General features: G+C 47.1%; 1 protein-coding gene across 1 annotated transcript in view; it reads right to left on the bottom strand.

Moving 5' to 3' along the window:
• Positions 1-4,982: 4,982 nt before the first annotated feature.
• Positions 4,983-21,550, bottom strand: part of LOC129709853 (arf-GAP with SH3 domain, ANK repeat and PH domain-containing protein 2-like) — an 83,651-nt gene continuing 67,083 nt past the window's right edge. The window contains exons 19-29 of the mRNA XM_055656470.1: positions 20,563-20,648; positions 19,548-19,663; positions 17,341-17,408; positions 17,140-17,247; positions 14,287-14,545; positions 12,713-12,817; positions 11,815-12,049; positions 10,971-11,032; positions 9,360-9,448; positions 8,353-8,475; positions 4,983-6,383 (exon numbers count right to left, since the gene is read on the bottom strand). Coding sequence (XP_055512445.1) covers positions 6,309-6,383; positions 8,353-8,475; positions 9,360-9,448; positions 10,971-11,032; positions 11,815-12,049; positions 12,713-12,817; positions 14,287-14,545; positions 17,140-17,247; positions 17,341-17,408; positions 19,548-19,663; positions 20,563-20,648 — 1,326 coding nt within the window. The 3' untranslated portion in view covers positions 4,983-6,308. The remainder of the gene's footprint in view (positions 6,384-8,352; positions 8,476-9,359; positions 9,449-10,970; positions 11,033-11,814; positions 12,050-12,712; positions 12,818-14,286; positions 14,546-17,139; positions 17,248-17,340; positions 17,409-19,547; positions 19,664-20,562; positions 20,649-21,550) is intronic.

The following is a 21,550-nucleotide window of genomic DNA, read 5'->3' as shown; positions in this document are numbered from 1 at the left end:
ATTTATAATCTCCGGGCGAGACGACAGCCAAGGTAAGCAGAATATTCTCCATTCCCAATTCCTCAATGTTAAACCTCTTTAATGATTGACCAAGGTCAGTTAAGCAGAGAACATTTGTTTTGCTGATGTTACAGGTTACCCCAGGGCTTTTGCAAGCTTCGGAGCAGAAGGTCAGGGCTGTTTGTGTGTCCTCCCTCCACTATGCAGTTCCTGCACAGTCAGCACGTTTAGATGCATAGAATCTCTTGCCCAGAGTAGTGGAATCGAGGACCAGAGGACATAGGTTCAAGGTGAAGGGGAAAATATTTAATAGGAATCTGAGGGGGTAACTTTTTCACGCAAAGGGTGGTGGGTCTTTGGAATAAGCTGCCAGAGGAGATAGGTGAGGCTGGGACTATCCCAACGTTTAAGACACAGTTAGACAGGTACATGGATAGGACAGGTTTGGAGGGATATGGACCAAGCACAGGCTGGTGGGACTAGTGTAGCTGGAACATGTTGGCCGGTGTGGGCAAGTTGGGCCGAAGGGCCAGTTTCCCCACTGTATCACTCTATGACACTATGACTCCATGGTGTACGATTACTGATGTAATGTTACTCAGGGCTGAAGTGGAAGAGACATTGAAAGATGTTGGTGTCAAGCTGCCTATGCCCTGTAGTCTTAGATGAACATCTTCAGAGCTCTGATATTGAAGAGGTTGGATGCCAATTCTGTTTTATAACAGGGGCAGACCCACAGCACAGCGTCAAGCCATCAATCAGAGGATAGACACAAAAAGCTGGAGTAACTCAGCAGGTCAGACAGCATCTCTGGAGAAAAGGAATAGGTGACGTTTCGGGTCGAGATCCCTCTTCAGACAGTCTTGTAAATGCTTAAGAGTGCCAAACCGTGACATTGGTGCATCCAACACTAACAACCTGAGAGAAATTTGAGTTCAGTTTCTTATAATAGGAAACGACAGCAAATATCACCAGTAATAAGTATCATTCAACAATTACAGTTTAATCATTTCACTTATCATTGTAGCCAGATTTAATGGTGTTGGATCCTCGTATCTCTCCTCAGTGGCCAATGCATGTGTTTAATGTGGAATTTGTTGAAATGCCTTCGCCGATAATCAAACAGAATTGAATTCTGAGTCACACGACTGTGACTATGTGGGTTTTCCCCAAGTGCTCTGGTTTCCTCCCACACCCCAAAGACATACAGGTTTCTATGTTAATTGGCTTTGGTAAAGATTGTAAATTGCCCTTGGTGTGGGTAGGATAGTGCTAACGTGCAGGGATCACTGGTCGACGTGGGCTTGCTGGGCTGAAGGTCCTGTTTCTGCACTTTAAACTAAACTGATATATTAGGAGAAGGTGCACAAAAATGCTGGAGAAACTCAGCGGGTGCAGCAGCATCTATGGAGCAAAGGAAATAGGCGACGTTTTGGGCCGAAAACCCTTCTTCAGACTGAAGAAGGGTTTCGGCCCGAAACGTTGCCTATTTCCTTCGCTCCATAGATGCTGCTGCACCCGCTGAGTTTCAAGTCAAGTCAAGTCAAGTTTATTTGTCACATACACATACGAGATGTGCAGTGAAATGAAAGTGGCAATGCTTGCGGACTTTTGTGCAAAAGACAAACAACAAAACAACCAAACAAATTATAAACACAATCATAACACGCATATTCTTTTACATAATAAATAATGGAAGGAAAAACGTTCTGTAGAGTTAGTCCCTGGTGAGATAGGCGTTTACAGTCCGAATTGCCTCTGGGAAGAAACTCCTTCTCAACCTCTCCGTTCTCACCGCATGGCAACAGAGGCGTTTGCCTGACCGTAGCAGCTGGAACAGTCCGTTGCAGGGGTGGAAGGGGTCTCCCATGATTTTATTTGCTTTGGAGTTGCACCTCCTGTTGTATAGTTCCTGCAGGGGGGCGAGTGAAGTTCCCATAGTGCGTTCGGCCGAACACACTACTCTCTGCAGAGCCTTCTTGTCCTTGGCAGAGCAATTCCCAAACCAGATGGTAATGTTCCCGGACAAGATTCTCCAGCATTTTTGTGTACCTTCGATCTTCCAGCATCTGCAGTTCCTTCTTGAACACATGATATATTAGGAGATACAGCATGACCAATATCCAGACAAAGGAGGTAGATTTTAAGGGAAGCTTAAGAAGGCTGTGGAGGGGGGAGACTGGGGTCCCACTTGGCGATTATTTCAGCGACTGTCGGCATCATTGACTGGCGTATCCGGTCACGGAAAAAGTCGCGGCGTGACGACGTATTGACACGAGGTGTCTCCTCAAGTGTCGCAACATTTTTTTTGTCGCCGCTGAATTTTGAAATGTTCTAAATATTTCCGCGACCCTGATACGTCAGTCAACGACGCCGGCAGTCGCTGAAAAAAAATCACCGAGTGGGACAGGCCCTTTAAGCTTTTGGTAAAGGCATAGATGGCAGAGGTGGAGTAAAGGAAATGTGGGATAAACAGGACGGAATTAAAACGTAAAAATAGAAAACTAGCAAATAAGACATCAAAGCAGGTATGTTATTAATTTTAATAAATAGTGAATTACATTGCAATGCATAACAAAATGCAATATTTTTCTTCAGTCTTTATACCAGCAAGTCTCACCTCTCCTTCTCTCCCCGATACTGGAGTTTGTACACACTCCAGTATCTTGCAGTTAGATACATCAAACACAGTTTTGAATGAAGAAGGGTCTCGACCCGAAACGTCACCCATTCCTTCTCTCCAGAGATGCCGCCTGTCCCGCTGAGTTGCTCCAGCATTTTGTGTCTACATTTTTGTATTTCTTGGCCCATTTCACACCCATGCACAAACCTTCACTTATTCAAGGTTTTCTCAAGAGCTCTCTTGGGGAAAACATCACTCACCCTTGCCAGCAGTTTTCATGGAGCTCACAAAAAGATTGCCCAGCAGGGGTAGCCTTCTGATAGACAACTGTGCTGGGCGTGGGGTGGGGAAAGTGACAGGAGAAAGTTGTCAGGGTGGGGGCATAATGGGGGCAGAGGGAGGAATTGCTGATATATTGGAAGGATGAGGGGAGACCTCATTGCAAGTTACCAAATAGTGAAAGGCCTGGATAGAGATGATGTGATGTTTCCACTAGTGGGAGAGTCTAGGACCAGAGGCCATAGCCTCAGATTTAAAGGACGTCCTTTAGGAAGGAGATGAGGAGAAATTTCTTGCGTCAGAGGGTGGTGAATCTGTAGAAATCTGTGCCACAGAAGGCTGAGGAGGCCAAGTCAATGGATATTTTTGGCAGAGATGGATGGACTCTTGATTGGTACAGGCGTCAGGGGTTATGTGGAGAAGGGGGGATAGGAGGGAGAGATAGATCAGCCATGGTTGAATGGCAGAGGAGACTTGATGGGCCGAATAGCCTAATTCTGCTCCCGTTACGTATGACCTTATTTGGCAAAATTGAAACTGCAAGAGAAGGCCAACACTCAATCATTGCCTGGGCTGGCATTTACTGAACATATTTGTACCAAGCATGTCCTCGCTCTGATGCAACAGTTCCATCATTTCCCCCATATCTCCTGAGTTGGCTAAACTGGTCAAGTTTATTGCATTTGCAAGCATCGTACAAAACCCAGTTGTGGCCTTTACTTATAAGCATATTTACATGCATGGTATTTAACAACTCTTCATTTTGAACTCGTCACCCCAGAAATCACTTGGAAGTGTTGGGAGTAACTCAGTAGGTCAGGCTATATCTCTGGAGAACATGGGTAGGTGATGTCTCGTGTCGGGACCCTTCTTCAGACTTCCTGCTGAGTTTCACCGTTTGTAGCATTCGTTATCAACCTCGTCACAGCCAACAATGGACCATTGTGGGCTCCACCTTTCCTTGATCATCGTTGGTGGCCTTGATTTGTCCTTTTGCATACCTTTCATTCATCTGTTCTATGTACCATTTCCGTATCTCTCGTTTCCCTCTCTCTCCCCCGACTCAGTCTGAAGAAGCTCGACACGAAACGTCACCTATTCCTTTTCTCCAGAGATGCTGCCTGACCCGTTGAGTTACTCCAGCTTTTTGTGTCTTTCTTTAGTTCCTACGCCTGCCGGCGATCAATCAGTTATTTTTCAAGTTGCAAAGTCGGCCCTGAACACTCCATCTTCATCATGCTTCACAACAGTGACAATGCATTCTTCACTTGGATCATATCATTTACTGCTGAATCATGTGGTCCATGTACTGTTGTTTCAGTGAACTGCTCCAGTGTCCTCGGGGAAATGTCATCTATTTTGATCTTTGTCAAACAAAGGAGGTTTTTGACAGGAACAATTCTGGGTTTATCAACTCTTTGAAAGCTCAATTAACGTGTTTCCTTCTGGAGACGATTCTGATGTTGATACTTCAAGACTGTGAGTAAAAGTCCAGACTTGGAGGAACCATGGCCGTTATATACGCGCGGACTTGCAAATCTCAATGACACCCAGAGGAGTAGAGATTCAGTGAAGGAATCAGAGTGCAAAATTCCATCAGACGTTATTGTGCGGACTGATTACTCTATCCTGTTCCTTGGGATGGAGCAGTCACTTCTGATTGTGTCACTCTAATAATAGCTCATCCTGCATTCTCCTCATCGGCTTTAAATTGAAATTAATCTAAAAGCCCAGTTGATTTCTTACAGCGTGCTAGGTTGATCAGCCATGATCACAATGAATGGCGGTGCTGGCTCGAAGGGCCGAGTGGCCTCCTCCTGCACCTATTTTCTATGTTATAAAGCTTAGCCCATTTTTGCACGTGACCAGAAATATTAGCATCCTTTGCCACTCGATCCATTTATTGTTGGTTTGAGTTACATGTGTTTGGGCGTGTGGCCTGGGTTCAGATTGCACGCAGTTGGGTGGCCAACTCATTCGAAAACCACCCACCACCCAAGAACCACTTGTACCGCCAATCTATATCCACGAACCCTCGTCATGTCCCGCCCCCTTTTACACCAGCCATTTTCGCAAACTCTTCAGTGTAATATTTTGTACATATTTATTTGAAAAGCATTGATGTTCGAGCATGCAAATAAGTGAAGCCCTCCGACATTTCCTTCAGTCATCTATCTGGAGGTCCTTCAAGTGTATGAACAATAAACTCTTTTAAACACAAGACTCCATCAGACTAACATTCTTCATGCAGTTCATGAGGAATTATGATGATAAGCAATGTTTTTAAATGTACACTACTAAGCCATGGCTTCTTCCAATTGCCTTTTACTTCTGTATTTGGCAGCCAACATTGTAGTGTGGTTCAGGCGGTTACAATTCAGTAGATCATATTAAACATTTAATTTCACCTCATATTTACTGTATTCTTATTTCCCCCTTATTCTCAAATTGTGCAAAACATTGTCCAAATACCGCAATGCAACCTGTGCATTGCACCATCCAGTTTGCATATCCCTTTTATTGAATGTACGCAATACTCCACTCAGTCCTTGCACCCTGACACAACCTGGGCATTTCTCCATGCAATCCATATACAGTATTCAATTCGTCTCTTTGGTCCAACATCAATTTAACGAGAGCGATGCTCCATGTCACACACCCTTATCAATCCGTGCACTGCGTTTGTACTCTAGTTCAATTTATGACACAACGCATTTTTATACGCACCTCACCTCTAATCTGGGCAATGCTCCATTCCATCTGAGAAATGCTTCCCACAATCTATAAATCCCAATTGAATCTGGTCGGACCTTTACATTTCTTTCAGCTAGAATCCCATTACCCATACCCCAGTCAGTGATGGAACGCAACATTCAACCCTTATTCTGTACTGACCCAACAAAATAGTACCTGTCTAATGTAATGTTTCAGCCACACATTGACAAATGCCTACAAGACTCCTCAGTGAAGCATGGCTCATTCATGAAGATGCTCGCACTTCAGAGCATCTCCTGTCTGCAGCATTCCCCGTCATAATCCTGAGAGCTCCTCCTACCTCTGTGGACATATCTTGGTCAAATGAGGCAGTGAAAGCCGGATCCTTTGAAAGGGATAACAGTTAAATATCAGGACAAAATGGTCACTGCGGACTGAGGCCCAGCCTTCACATAAAACAGTTCCAGCTTTTGATCGGTACTTGGCTGGAGGAACCGTGAGTCTCCAATGATTACAAGAACAATGTTCAACGGGCATCTGGACACAAAGCTGATGTGCCAGGTTGGCATTCCAATGAAGGCACGGCCCATCGCGCCAAACCCGTGGACAGAAACCCAACATGTCCGAAGGGTTTTTGTTTGAAAGTTCATGAGATTACAAGTCTGTTCCAATGGAGATAGGGTGGATCTGGTCATTCGGACAACAGATGAACATAGTCCACCGGAAAGGCTCCCGACCTTGACTTGTCTCCTTCTATGTGGCCCAGCTGTGAAAGAAACAGATCCACACAATTAAAATGATTTAATATTACCAGGAAGTCATTTATCTCTGACATGAAAGTTTATGCAGCACCACAGTGGCACAGCAGTAGAGTTGCTGCCTTGCAGTGCCAAGGACCCGGGTTCAATCCCAACTACGGGTGATGTCTGTACATTCGCCCTGTGATCGCTTAGGTTTTTTCTGGGTGCGCTGGTTTCCTCCCATCTTCCAAAGACGTGCAGGTTTGTGGGTTAATTGGCTGCTGTAAACTGTCCCCACCCAGTGTGTGGGATAGAACTAGTGATCTCTGGTCAGCACGGACTCGGTGGGCCGAAGGGCCCATTTCCATGCTGTATCTCTAAAATAAACTAAACTTAAAGTGCATTACGCCATGTTGTGTTTTCCAAAATCGTTCTGATGTCCTTGTGCAACTTGTGTGGGACATCAGAACCATTTGATTTAGCACTAAGCTCTAGAGGCATGCCTCTACTGTTAATCAATGGAGATTTAGCTATTCCCAATGTGGGTCTCCAAAATGTTTACTGCAGAGCGCTGGGTTCAATCCTGATACGATACGAGAGAACTTTATTCCCAGGAGTCAAGGGATATGGGGAGAAGGCAGGCACGGGTTATTGATAGGGGACGATCAGCCATGATCACAATGAATGGTGGTGCTGGCTCGAAGGGCCGAATGGCCTCCTACACCTATTTTCTATGTTTCTATGTAGGAGGGAAATTGGTCTGCCAACATTCATAGAACACCTCAAGATACATGAAATTAAAGTGATGAGTGGAAAGGATTGGGGATGAGCAAAGATTGGGGGCTCCAAAGACATACAGGTTTGTAGGTTAATTGGCTTCGGTAAAATTGTAAGTTGCCCCCAGTGTGTAGGATAGTGATCGCTGGTCGGCACGGACTCAGTGGGATGAAGGGCCTGTCTCTGTGATGTATCCCCCTTCATAGACAATTGAGTTGAAGGATCTTTTCCTTTTACCAGAGGACTCCATGAATGGAAAAACCGCACAAGAATATGCACCCAGGTTTGTCATTCACTATATTACATCACAGGTAGTGAATAGGGATGAGCTGTTCACAGAGGGGGAACAGTGGAAGAGGGTCTCACAGAAACATGAAAAAGGAAGAGACCTTCTTCAAAGTAGGCACACCTTGAGGCGATATCACAGCAGACCAGTCAAAATTTAGAAACCAGGAACTTCAGATGCTGATTTACAAAACAAGTGTTGGGAGTAACTCAGTGGGTCAACCAGCAAAGCGGGAGAACATGGATAGGTGACGTTTCTGGTTTGGACCCTTCTTCAGACTGATCATCGTGTTTGTCTGAAGCAATGCCAAGTACATGGTGAATGTCTAGCGTTCTGCAAGGTACTTTCATAGAAACATAGAAATTAGGTGCAGGAGTAGGCCATTCGGCCCTTTGAACCTGCACCGCCATTCAATATGATCATGGCTGATCATCCAACTCAGTATCCCGTACCTGCCTTCTCTCCATACCCCCTGATCCCCTTAGCCACAACGGTCACATCTAACTCCCTCTTAAATATAGCCAATGAACTGGCCTCAACTACCCTCTGTGGCAGAGAGTTCCAGAGATTCACCACTCTCTGTGTGAAAAAAGTTCTTCTCATCTCGGTTTTAAAGGATTTCCCCCTTATCCTTAAGCTGTGACCCCTTGTCCTGGACTTCCCCAACATCGGGAACAATCTTCCTGCATCTAGCCTGTCCAACCCCTTAAGAATTTTGTAAGTTTCAGTGTGGTTTTGTACAAACCATGTTCTCGGGGTATCTAAACCTAAATTTTAGTTGTTATTTAAGTTATGATGTCGGATGGAAGCTGCATACCCAAATCTCGTTGCACCTATGTGCAATGACAATAAAATATATTATTATTATGTTAGGTGGAAGCTTGGATAACAGTGATAGGAGCTTCTGGAGAGCAGCGAGGGCAGATACTCACCCACCAAAACAAGTCTTCCTCTCCAGTTACAACAATGACCTCTCCCTTGGCGAAGGTCAGCTCATCGGAATTGTCCGCAGTACAGTCCAAGATTGCCTTGACCCTCTTCTGTTTCAGCTTCACCTGCAGAAGTCAACACAGTGAAACACTGCACCATTGCCTTTTCCCCAATATTCTGCTGTACAGTATTGCAAGGTGCTTGTTTCTCTCATTATTTTTTAATTCTCAGCAAATGGACTCTGCTGGCAAGATCAGTATTTGCTGTTAATGCGCCAGCTTCCCCAAGGACTTGGCGGATCACACCTTGAAACTCGACGACCCAACTCCAATCCAACAGCTTGAATTTCAGATAGACACAATCTGTTGGAGTAACTCAGTGGGTCAGGCAGCATCTCTGGAGTAAATGGGTGGGTGACATTTCCGGTCAGGACCCTTCGTCAGAGGAACCCGCTGAGTTACTCCAGCACTTTGTGTCAATCTTTGATATAAATCATCGTCCGCAGCTTTAGCGGTGCAGAAAAAGGCCCTTCGGCCCACCGAGTCTGCGCCGACCAGTGATCCCCACACATTAACACACTAGGGCAAATTTTGCATTTACACCAAGCCAATTAACCGACAAACCTGTACGTCTTTGGAGCGTGTGGGGGGGGGGGGGAACCGAAGATCTCCGGAGAAAACCCACGCAGGTCACGGGGAGAACGTACAAACTCCGTAAAGACAAGCACCTGTAGTCAGGATCGAACCCGGGTCTCTGGCGCTGTACGGTGGTGTAGCTCTACCGCTGAACCACCGTGCCGCCCCAGTATCCAGGATAGGACTAGTGAACGGATGATTGCTGGTCGGCGTGGAGTCAGAGCTGAAGGGCCCGTTTCAAAACTGCATCACTGAACTAACCTAAACTAAACTAACATCAAAGATCAAGAGTTTGGTTTGCACCTCATCACATTGAATGATCTCCCAATGGAAGATTCACCACAGCAGCCCAGGAAGAGATGACGCCAACTCACCCCAACAGATTTTCTTGGCAGTGGTACAGGGATTGGTTTGGAGTTCACAGGAACAATATAGACATCATCATGATTTCTTGAATTTGGCTCTGTTGGTAAAGTAATATTATTTTTTATAAATGAGAAACACACAGCACAGGAAGTAATTCTTTGGCCACCAAGCCCCGGCTATTTCTTTGTGAATTGATTCAACTCGATGCACCACTCCCCACTTACAATTCTGTAGCACTCACTAGGAATTGATTATACCAATGTTGAAACATTCATGCTCAAGATTGGATTAAAGTTGAATGACTATAAGCCCTGTCCCACTGTACGAGTTCATTCACGAGTTCTCCCGAGTTTGCCCTGATTCGAACACGGATATTTACAGTAATAGCCGCTTGTAAGTACTCGGGGCTCTCGTGGACATTTTTCAACATGTTTCAACATTGTTTCAACATGTTGAAAAATCTTCACGAGTCTTCCCGAGCTTACCGCGTTTCCCTAGTACCTGCTGTTAGTGTTATGAGCCGCTAATAGACGTCCCGAGCTCTGACGTACCAGCTACGTTCATTCTACATGCTTACCACGAGTTTGATTTTTTTTTTTTTTAAACTCGGGAGAGCTCTTGAATGAACTCGTAGAGTGGGACAGGGCTTTTAAGATTTATTGTTAGAGTTTATTGTCACGAGGTACAGGGAAAAGCTTTTGTTGCGTGCTATCCAGTCAGCGGAAAGACAATAAATGATTACAATCGAGCCATTTACAGTGTGTAGATACATGAAAAGGGATTAACGTTTAGTGCAAGGTAAAGCCAGCAAAGTCTGATCTAGGATAGTCCAAGGGTCACCAATGAGGTGGATAGTAGTTCAGGCTGCTCTCGAGTTGGCGTGAAGGTTCTTTAAGGTATGAAATACTCCAACCGTTGGGTTTTGAATGCCACTGCGAAACACTTTATTTGCGAACATCTCCACCGTTTGTTTAAACTAAAGGGCCTGTCCCAATTTCACGACCTCGGCCGAGTTTGCCCTTGACTCATACTCGCAGCATGGTCATCACGAGGTCGTAGGTAGATCGTGATGCTGGTCGTAGGTACTCGTGGCATCAAGTAGGTCGGGGCGTTTTTTCTATCCTGATGAAAAATGTCCACGAGTAGAAAAGGTCGTGAATTAGGTTGTGAAAGTGGGACGGGCCCTTAACAATGGTGTAAAAACCCGTTCCACGTTGCAGGCACCAAGTCAGGTTTGCGGTAAAGTTTGCACATCATAAGACCATAAGCGATAGGAGCAGAATTACGTCACTCGCCCATCAAGTCCACTCCGCCATTCAATCTATCTCTCCCTCCTAACCCCATTCTCATGCCTTCTGCCCATAACCTCCGACACCCGTACTAATCACGAATCTATCTATCTCTGCCTTAAAATATATCCACTGGCTTTGCCTCCACAGCCTTCTATGGCAAGGAATTCAAGGCAGAGAAATATTGTCCTCGCCTTCCAGAATCCGGCTCCATTGGTTTTAATGGGACTGGAACCAAAGTTATGAAGTCAATAGAAATCATTGCATCAAAGATCCCGCCTGGCACAGAATACATACTACCTTAATTCCCAGGTCTATGCTGACACATACCTCTAGGCTTCTTTACTGCTTTGCCCCCACTGGGTATCCTGATGAATGTTGTACGATTGGGACTGAAAAACATGAATTAAAGTGAAATGGTGATTTTTTTAAATTAATTTTTTTAAGGACACGACAGCACAGAATGAACAAACACAAACCCAAAGGATAGACACAAATGGTGGAGGAGTACAGCAGGTTGGGCAGCATCCCTGGAGAAAATGGATAGGCGATGTTTCAGGTGGGGACCCTTCTCCAATTTAAGTTTAGTTTAGTCTAGACATACAGCACGGAGACAGACCCTTCAGCCCATCATGTAAGGTGCATGTGTAGACAATAGACAATAGGTGCAGGAATAGGCCATTCGGCCCTTCAAGCCAGCATCGCCATTCACTCTGATCATCCACAATCAGTACCCCGTTCCTGCCTTCTCACTGCACCCCTTGACTCCGCTATCTTTAAGAGCTCTCTCTTGAAAGCATCCAGAGAGCCAGCCTCCACTGCCCTCTGAGGCAGAGAATTCTACAGATTCACAACTTGTTGTGGATAGCAAGAACTCACAGAGTCCCTTGCCTAGAATTGGGGAATCATAGAAGGCATAGGTTTAAGGTGGTGAGGGGGTAGAGGGGGGAGTTTAATAAGAACCCGAGGGCTAACTTTTTCTCACGGAGGGTTGCGTGTGTACATGAAACGAGCTGCCGGAAGAGGTAGTTGAGGCAGGTAATATCGCAACATTTAAGAAAAATCTCTATCAATACAAGTGCACAATGAAGGTTTCACAAGAGACCAGCTGCGGCAGGGCTTGGGTGATGATAGCACAATGATCAGCCCGGTACCGGAAAGCAGAGCTCCCTACCTGAGTGGCGGCTGCGGTTCATGCGTGGGTGCTGGCTGCATGGGAGGGGGCTGTGGCTCGGAGTGCTGCAGGGCTGGCTCAGTCGGCAGATCCTGCCTCCGGCACTCTGGCAGTTCTGTCGGAGCCAGCGAACCCCAGTGGTGGGACAACCTCTTCTGAGAAGCCGACCTGCTCTGGCAGCTCAAAGCGTCTGTGGACCCATCAACCGAGTGTCTCCAAGGCAGATCCAGTCGGCCTGACCAAAATTAAAGAGTTGGTATAGTTCATCATTTCAGAGGCAATCTTAAGGCAATTATACTGATAGAACATCGACAGACCATTCTGCACCTCTGCCATATTATGGGCCAAACGCAGGCAGGTGGGATTAGTATAGATGGGGTAGGTCAGTCTCCCCGTGATCACATCATAAGGCCATAAGTGATATGAGCAGAATTAGGCCATTCGGACCATCAAGTCTACTCTGTCATTCAATCATGGCTGATCTATCTCTCCCTCCTAACCATTCTCCTGCCTTCTCCACATAACCCCCGACACCCGTTCTGATCAAAAATCTATTTATCTCTGCTTTAAAAAATATCCATTGACTTGGCCTCCACAGTGAATTAATTTGCAGTGAATTCCACAGATTCGCCACCCTCTGACTGAAGACATTTCTCCTCATCTCCGCCCGTTGTGGCGGGCACGTTTGCTCAGCCAACCTCCAGGCTGCGGTTTGTCTGATTTGACACGCAGGTTGTGAACAACTGGCCGATAGTCAAAGAGAAACTGCAATTCCAGATCTTAAAAGCAGGTTTTCTTTCAATTCAACTCTACGCCTGAAATGGTTCATCTGCTCCCCGCACAGGGGGTGCTCCGGCCAAACACAGGAAAGGGTCTGTGGAACAAAGGGAGTGATTACCTGGAGCTTTCGTGGGTGGAGTCACGTAGCATGGAGCCAGCGAGTGAACAGGGCTATGCCCCGGTGATGAGGAGCCACGTCTGTTCTGCCCGTCCATGGAGCCAGCTGAAAGAGGGCATCACAATGCTATGAATCCATTGTGTCCAAAAACTGGGCGGAGAAGGGTCTCGACCCGAAACGTCACCCGTTCCTTCTCTCCAGAGAAGCTGCCTGCCCTACTGTGTTACTCCAGCTTGTTGTGTCTATCTTCGGAGCAAGCTTGAAGGTTGGCAGAACACAGGCAAAAATGGCCATGGAGGGCAAGTAAAGCCAAGGCATCACTGAGGGGCAAGTGCATGGTTGGGTGAATCAAGCTTAATCCAGCCCAGTACAATAATCACTCCTCAATCCATTAGAAAATTCAGTGGCAGGGGCCCGCAGTGTGAATGCGCCAAGCACACACACAGATGGTGGTGTGGCACGACACAAAAAGCTGGAGTAACTCAACGGGTCAGGCAGCATCTCTGGGAAAAAGGAATAGGTGACGTTTCGGGTCGAGACCCGTCTTCAGACCGAGATCCGGGGGAAAAGGGAAACGAGAGTTATAGACCGTGCTATAGAGAGAAATAGGACAAATAAATGAAAGTTATGCCAAAAGTAAAGATTATCAAGGAAATGGTCCATTGTTGGTTGTGGGCTGGGGTAACGAGTTATCCAGGCAATGAAATTCAACAGGGCGACAGTGAAACTAGTACGATGACTAAGTTGGGGAGGGATGGAAAGAGAGGGGGTGCAAGGGTTACTTGACGTTAGAGAAATCAAACATCATAGCGCTGGTTTGGACGCTGCCAAGCGAATTATGAGGTGCTGATTTGCTTTTGGCCTCACTCTTGACAATGGAGGAGGCCCAGGACAGAGAGGTCAGTGTGGGAATGGGAAGGGGAGTTAAAGTGTTTGGCAATTGGGTGAGGCAAGTTGAATAGAAACGTTCAAGTGAAAGTAAACAACCATGAAAGGGAGAAGAGAACAGAATGGTAGAAAAGGATAGAGATAACGGGAGAGAGAGGGAAGCTCAAATGGAGGGCGGACCGAATGCTACAAACAGAGCTAGCAGGACCAGCTGAGGGAAAATCAGGTTAGCACCTAATGTTAAGTTAGTTTAGAGATACAGCGCGGAAACAGGCCCTTCGGCCCACCGGGTCCGCTCCGACCAGCTGTCCCCGCACATTAACACTGTCCGACACACACCAGGGACGATTTTCTTTTAACATTTAGCAAGCCAATTTACCTATGTCTCTGCACGTCTTTGTGGTGTGGGAGGAAACCGAAGATCTCGGAGAAAACCGGAGAAAACGGGGAGGACATAGAGACAGCACCCGTGGTCGGGATCGAACCCGTGTCTCCGGCGCTGCAAGCAATGTAAGGCAACAACTCTACCGCTGCGCCACCGTGTAAAAATCATCATTAGCATTTCAGACCTTTCAATTCAACTGTAAATTCACGATGAGATCCCCAAGGTGACGGCTGTAGCCCCTGTTAAGGTTGAGCGTATTTCTAAAGGCTCCCTTGTCCCAGTCTACCCCATAAACACTCACCCCTGGTGAACGTCTTGATTGGCAGTGGTGGTGGGACCGAGTCAGAGGCTGGAGACGGAGCTACTGTCTTCGGCAGAAGCACCAAGGCCCCGTACGTCTCATTCACGATATTCGTGCCGGCGAAACTCCATCTCTCCTTCTTGGAGCCGGACGGATTGGGGTTCACGAACAACGAGGAAGTTACGGAGTTACTCGGGGAAGTGGTGGGCGAGATCTGGCCGAGACCACTGGACTTGAAGGATCTTTGCGAAGGGCTGACCTGGTGCAAGGAGCGAGACAACAGCGGTTCCGGTGAGACAAGTAATCGCTACGGCCAATGGCATTAAACAACATCATGCAACACACAAACAGGCCAATGCCTCATGCTTCCTCCAACTCGGGGAGGATCAAAGCTAACCTTCCACCTCAAATCCATTCACCCCTCTCGTTTCCCCCCCTCCCCCCATGTCCAAACATCTACCTCAAGAATGATCCCAGGAATGAGTGGATTAACCTATGATGAGCGTCTGTCAACATCGGGCCTGTACCCGCTGGAGTTTAGAAGATTGAGGGGGGACCTCATTGAAACATACAGAATAGTGAAAGGCTTGGATAGAGTGGATGGGGAGAGGATGTTTCCACTAGTGGGAGAGTCCAGGATTAGAGGTCGGAGCCTCAGAATTAATGGATGTTCTTAGAGGAAGGAGATGAGGAGACATTTCTTTAGTCAGAAGGTGGTGAATCTGTGAAATTATTTGCCGTAGAGGGCGTTGGAGGCCAAGTCAGTGGATATTTTTTAAGGCAGAGATAGATAGATGCTTGATTAGTACAGGCGTCAGTGGTTATGGAGAGAAGGTACGAGAATAGGGGAGGGAGAGCTAGATCATCCATGATTGAATGGCAGAGTAGTCTTGATGGGCCGAATGGCCTAATTCTACTCCTATTCCTTATGAGTTTATGACCTTATGACCTCAGCTTAGACACAAAGCACCAGAGTAACTCAGCGGGTCAGGCAGACAGAGTCCGAAGAAGGGCTCCGATCCTTAGTCCCGCTGAGTTACTCCAGCACTTTGTGTCTATCTTTGGTGTAAGCTTTCCTTCCCATGCATCCACCCCAGTTTTGAATGTACTCAGACAGAGATGCTGCCTGATCCGCCGAGCTACTCCAGCTTTTTGTGTCTATCTATGGTGTAAACCAGCATCTTCAGTTCCTTCCTGCACAATATTCCATTCATTCACAAACAGGCCTCTTGGTGTTCGGGACAGTAACCCACCACAAGGGGGCAGCACTGGTTCACCTATCCCATCAGAAGAGGAAATAGAGTTGGTCTTGCAGTTTTCCCTTTAAGATCAAAACACTAACAAATTAACAACATTATTTTATAGAGCACGTTTAACTTGTAAAATGGTTCCCTCCACTTCAAAGGTGCATTATCAAACCAATCCACAACAGGCTATACGATCCTACGTGGCAAAAACCTTGTTTTAAAGAATAGGCTTTTAACAACATCTTAAAGATGGAAGTGGAGGTTAAAGTTGAGAGAGCCGACTTAGGAAAGGGGTCCCGGACCCTCCATTGCTGAAGACGCAACAGATCAGAGCAGAACAATTCACCATCTTGAATGTTTTAATCAAATCATGTTCATGTCAAACTAGGCCATTCGGCCCATCAAGTCTACTCCACCATTCAATCATGGCTTATCTATCTTCCCTCTCAACCCCATTCTCCTGCCTTTACATAATCCTCGACATCCTTACTAACCAAGAATCTGTTAATCTCTGCCTTTAGTTTACGTATATATAGTAGGAATTGTGGTTTAAACCATAACCATAACCATATAACAATTACAGCACGGAAACAGGCCATCTCAACCCGACAAGTCCGTGCCGAACAACATTTTTTCCCTTAGTCCCACCTGCCTGCACTAAATCTCTGTCTGAAATCCCCTCTGTTGTTGCTGTGTTTTCAGGGCCCTCTACTAAATCTCTTATGCACTCCCAAGTGGCTTTGATATCCTCCATGTATAGTGATGCCTGCTGTACTATGGGCGGCATAGCAGTAGAGTTGCTGCCTCACAGCGTCAGAGACCCGGGTTCGATCCCGACTACGAGTGCTGTCTGTACGGAGTTTGTACGTTGTCCCCGTGACCGATGTGGTTTTCTCCGGGTGCTCCGGTTTCCCCCCACACTCCAAAGACGTTCCGGTTTGTAGGGTAATTGGCTTCCGTAAATTGTCAATTGGCCCTCTTACTGTCATATGTTGGAAGAATGAAAGAATGGAGTAGCTGGGCTTGTATACACTGGAACTTAGAAGGGAATCATAGAAAAATATAGGATTATCAAGGGATTGGACACGCTGGAGACGGGAATCATGTTCCCGATGCTGGGGGAGTCCAGAACCAGGGGGCCACAGTTTCAGAAAAAGGGCTAGGCCATTTAGAAAACTGAGTTGAGGAAAAACTTTTTCACCCAGAGAGTTGTGAATCTGTGGAATTCTCTGCCTCAGAAGGCAAATGGAGGCCAATTCTCTGGATGCTTTCAAGAGAAAGTTAGATAGGGCTCTTAAAGATAGTGGAGTCGGGGGATATGGGGAGAAGGCAGGAACGGGGTACTGATTGTGGATGATCAGCCATGATTACAGTGAATGGCAGTGCTGGTTGGAAGGGCCGAATGACCTACTCCTGCACCTGTTGCCTATTGTCCCTAATGTGTAGGATCTATTGTCCCTATTGCTAGTGTACAGGGTGATCGATGGTCGGCACGGACCTAGTGGGACGAAGGGCCCATTTCCGCTCTAAACTAAACGCAATATTCCAGCAGAGGTCTAAACATTGGCCAGCAGGCCGACACCAAAACCGCAGGGTCTAACGTTACCTTTTCATCCATGTCCTCGTCACTGTCATAAGCATAATCCTGATGCATAACCCACTCGTACTCCACATGAACTGAGGGACTGAACTTCCCCGCCAGCACTTGATCAATCTGCAAGCAAGCGACACAGGACAGTTCAACCTCTGCTTCACGCTCATCACAATGAGCTTAAAAATGGTCTAGCTGTTTGTTCCAAAACCGTACCAGTTCCTCGCAGCGGGTATGGTTGAACTTCTTCGCCACGTCCAGGGCCGTTTCTCCGACCACGTTCCCTGCGAGAGGAAAAGTCTGGAGGTTTAGTCTAGTTTAGAGACACAGCAGAAACCGGCCCTTTGGCTCACAAGTCCGCACTAACCAGCGATCCCCACACACTGACACTATCCTACGCACACGAGCAACAATTTACAATTTTACCAAGCCAATTAGCCTCCAAACATGTACGTCTTTGAAGCGTGGGGCGAAACCGGAGCTCCCGGAGAAAACCCATGCAGATCACGGAGAGAACGTGCAAACTCCGTACAGGAAACGCCCGTAGCCAGTGATCGAACAGGGATCTCTGGCGCTGCAAGGCAGCAACTCTACTGCTGTGCCACCATGCCACCCGGGTGTGAACCAAGTCACACAATCCCAGTCAATGATCCCGTGTCTTGGCTAGTTTCCAAAATGGGGCACAAACTGAGCAAAGGAGCCACAAGTATGCATCCCTGTTCTAAACAAGTGCTCCACACTTCCTGCCCACCGTGGCTCTCTGCTGGAATTATTCAGCTTCAACTAAGACCACCATCCCAGTAGCATCTGCTTCATAATCATCTCATTTCTCATGTTGAACAAGGTAAGGCAACACTGCAAGATTTCTCCATTTTTTTTTCTTCTTGCTGTGTAGGAAGGAACTGCAGATTCAGGTTGGCAAAAAGACAGACACAAATGCTGGAGTAACTTAGCGTGTCAGCCAGCATCTCTGGAGAAAAGGAAGAGGCAACGTTTCTTCTGACTGTGAGTAAGGGGCAAGGGGAAACTAAAGAATGAAGAGGTACAAAGACCAAATGAATGAAAAGGTGTGACAAGAACAAATCAAAGCCAGGAAGTCAAACAAATCAAAGAGTAAGGAAAGGTGGAGCCCACAATGGTCCATTGTTGGCCGGGGAAAAGGTGATAACAAGTGGAAACCAAGCAGGACGACAGTGAAACTAGTATGTAACTAGGGTGGGGGTGGGATGGAGAGAGAGAGAGAGAGAGAGAGGGGGGGGGTTACTTGAAGTTGGAGAAATCAATATTCATACCGCTGGGTTGTAAGCTGCCCAAGCAATTGCTGTTCCTCCAATTTGGCTTGTAGCAAGGAAAAATAAATAAAGTGGGGGGGGAGGACAGGCGATGGATTGGAAGCTTAACGCCAGTGCTTGAATGAGCAGAACGTGACGCATACTGCTGGTCTGTTTTTTTCTTTAAACAGACACATGCTACTAGGCATGAGGGGGCCCAAATTCATTCTGCTTGATAAAGACAAACTTCTTGGCCCAATTTTGTGCTGATTTACAACGAGATGATTATCACACTGAGATTGGAACTCTAAAAAAGCCACATGAACTGCTGAAGGGAATGCTGGAAGGAAGGGGCCCCAGGGTCTTCCTGGCCAAACTCCACAGGGGCGGGAAAAAAATAAATCTTCGCACAGCAATTTAATCGCTGAAAAACCACCCTGATGACAGGGTGCTGGAAAATAAAACATAGCATTAAAGCACTCTGGGAAAAGTAGAAGAGGCAAGCATATCAGTGACTGCCGATGAAGCCGTAAAGGGTGCAATTTTGGGCCCCATATCTGAGGAAGGATGTGCTGCCACTGGAGAGGGTCCAGAGGAGGTTTATATGAAGGATCCCAGGAATGAGTGGGATAACATATGATAACATACGTTTGACGGCACTGGGCCTCTACTCGCTGGTTTAGAAGGATGAGGGGGGGGGACCTCATTGAAACTTATCAAATAGTGAAAGGCTTGGATAGAGTGGATGTGAAGAGGATGGTTCCACTCGTGGCAGAGTCTAGGACCAGAGGCCACAGCCTCAAGAATTAAAGGACGTTCCTTTAGGAAGGAGATGGAGGAAATTTTTCAGTCAGAGGATGGTGAATCTGGAATTCCTTGCCATAGAAGGCTGTGGAGGCCAAGTCAATGGATATTATTTACGGTAGAGAGAGATAGATATTTCTAGATTAGTACGGGTGTCAGGGGTTAAGGGGAGAAGGGGTTAGGTGGGAGAGATAGATCAGCCGTGATTGAATGGCGGAGTAGACTTGATGGGCCGAATGGCCGAATTCTGCTCCCATCGCTTTATGAAGGTGACTAGAGAAGCAGAGAGGGGAATCCAGAGGTGAAAACTCAAGGTTGCCACCGAACATGTCGTTTAATCAGCCTTACCGATCTGCGTGCTGGCCTTGCCCTTCAGCAACAGCTTGAGGCTCTCGGTTTTGTTGTACAGGCAGCAGTAATGGAGGGCAGTGTTTCCCTCTGATGTCTTCACATCCAGCCCACCCCTGTGGGAAACACCACAACTATGTTTACAAGGCTGGGCAAGAGCACGCAAGCAAAATCGCCCGGCTGCTTTTAATCATTTACACCAACCTCACAACCTTGAGGCTAGCCAAGCGATATCGAGTTGCTTGGTGCAGTGAGTGTATAAATAGTCTGTACAGTAAATACAAGTGGGACATGTTACGAATAAACCATGTGTTTTTTTATTTCCACATTTTCCCCCCCTTCCCCTTCCTAACAAATCTGCATGGACCATCGTGATTTAGCATCTGGCTCGGATGGCCATTACCAGAAGGAGCTCAGAGGGGGTACTCCTACTTGGAACAAAGTTGAACAAACATCAGGAGAGGAATACACAGAGTCCCTTGCCCGGAGTAGGGGGTAGAGAACCAGAGGACACAGGTTTGAGGTGAAGGGGGAAAGGTTTAAATAGGAACCCGAGGGGTAATCCTTTCACACAAAGGAGTGGTGGGTGTATGGAACGAGCTGCCGGAGGAGGTACTTGAGGCAGGGACTATTGCAACGTTTAAGAAACTGGTACATGGATAGGACAGGTTTGGAAGGATAAGGGCCAAACACGGGCAGGTGGGACGTGTGTAAGAAAGAACTGCAGATGCTGGATAAAATCGAAGGTAGACATAAAATGCTGGAGTAACTCGGCGGGTGAGGCAGCACCTATGGAGAGAAGGAATGGGTGGCGTTTCGGGTCGAGACCCTTCTTCAGACTTCAGGCAGGTGGGACGTGTTGATCGGAGTGGGCAAGTTGGGATGAAGGGCCTGTTTCCATGCTGTATGACTCTAATCAGCCACATAATCCAACACAAGCACTCTGGTCTCGACAGCCAGAACTCTCATTAACAGCCTGAAAAATGCGTGCGCCTAACTCAGAAACAGTACGCACCCATTCTGGATGAGGAAATCGACCAACGCCAGCGAGGACCTGTCAGCCAAACGCACAGCAAGGTGCAGTGGTATTTCTCCAAGCTCCTAAAGTTTAAAAATAGGGGAGGAAATTGCTTCGTGACAACTTTCAATTTTAAAGCAACAACCCCCAGACAGGACTGGCAACACACAAACTTTAGTTTAGTTTAGAGATACAGCGCAGAAACAGGACCATCGGCCCACCGAGTCCATGCTGACCAGCGATCCCCGCACACTTACACTATCCTACACACACAGACTAGGGACAATTAAAACAAATAAAAAATTATACCAAGCCAATTAGACTACAAACCTGTACATCTTTGGAGTGTGGGAAGAAACCAAAGAGCTGGGAGAAAACGCACGTTGGTCACGGGGAGAACGTACAAACTCTGTTACAGACAAGCACCCGTGGTCAGGATCGAACCCGGGACCCTGGCAGTGTAAAGGGCCTGTCCCACGAGCATGCGACTGCATGTGGCAAGCGCGACCAAACCAGAAGCGGGGGCCGCGCGGAGGTCGAGTGAGTGACATGAAGTGCGAGCGAAGTCCGCGCGTGATGTATGGCGTTGAGGCGGCTGCGGGCCGGCAGGCCGTTGCCACGCGGAATTCTTTAACACGGTCAGTTTTTCGGAGTCCCGCGCGATGTCGGGACCAGCTCCGCACAACTCCATACGGCTCTGGCGATCGAAGTGGGACCGGCCCCACGAGGCCGTACGGCTCAAGCGACCACGTTAGGTCATGCTTGCTGCATGGAGTCGCATGCTTGTGGGACAGGCCGCAACTATCACTGCGCCACCGTGCCGCCACAAATGTTCTTATTACAAAGTCAAGATCTATCCATTCAAATTATTTTTCTTCTTTCATTTCCTCACTGCAATCTGACACAAAAGGAGAGAAGCCAGCTTCTCGGCACGGTGTTGTACAGCATTCGCAGCACCGGAGACTTGGGTTCGATCCCGACTACG

Source organism: Leucoraja erinacea, chromosome 26, assembly GCF_028641065.1.
Source record: "Leucoraja erinacea ecotype New England chromosome 26, Leri_hhj_1, whole genome shotgun sequence".
NCBI lineage: Eukaryota > Metazoa > Chordata > Chondrichthyes > Rajiformes > Rajidae > Leucoraja > Leucoraja erinaceus.
The sequence above is the reverse complement of the archived record's forward strand: the minus strand, read 5'-3'. Positions and strand labels throughout refer to the sequence as shown.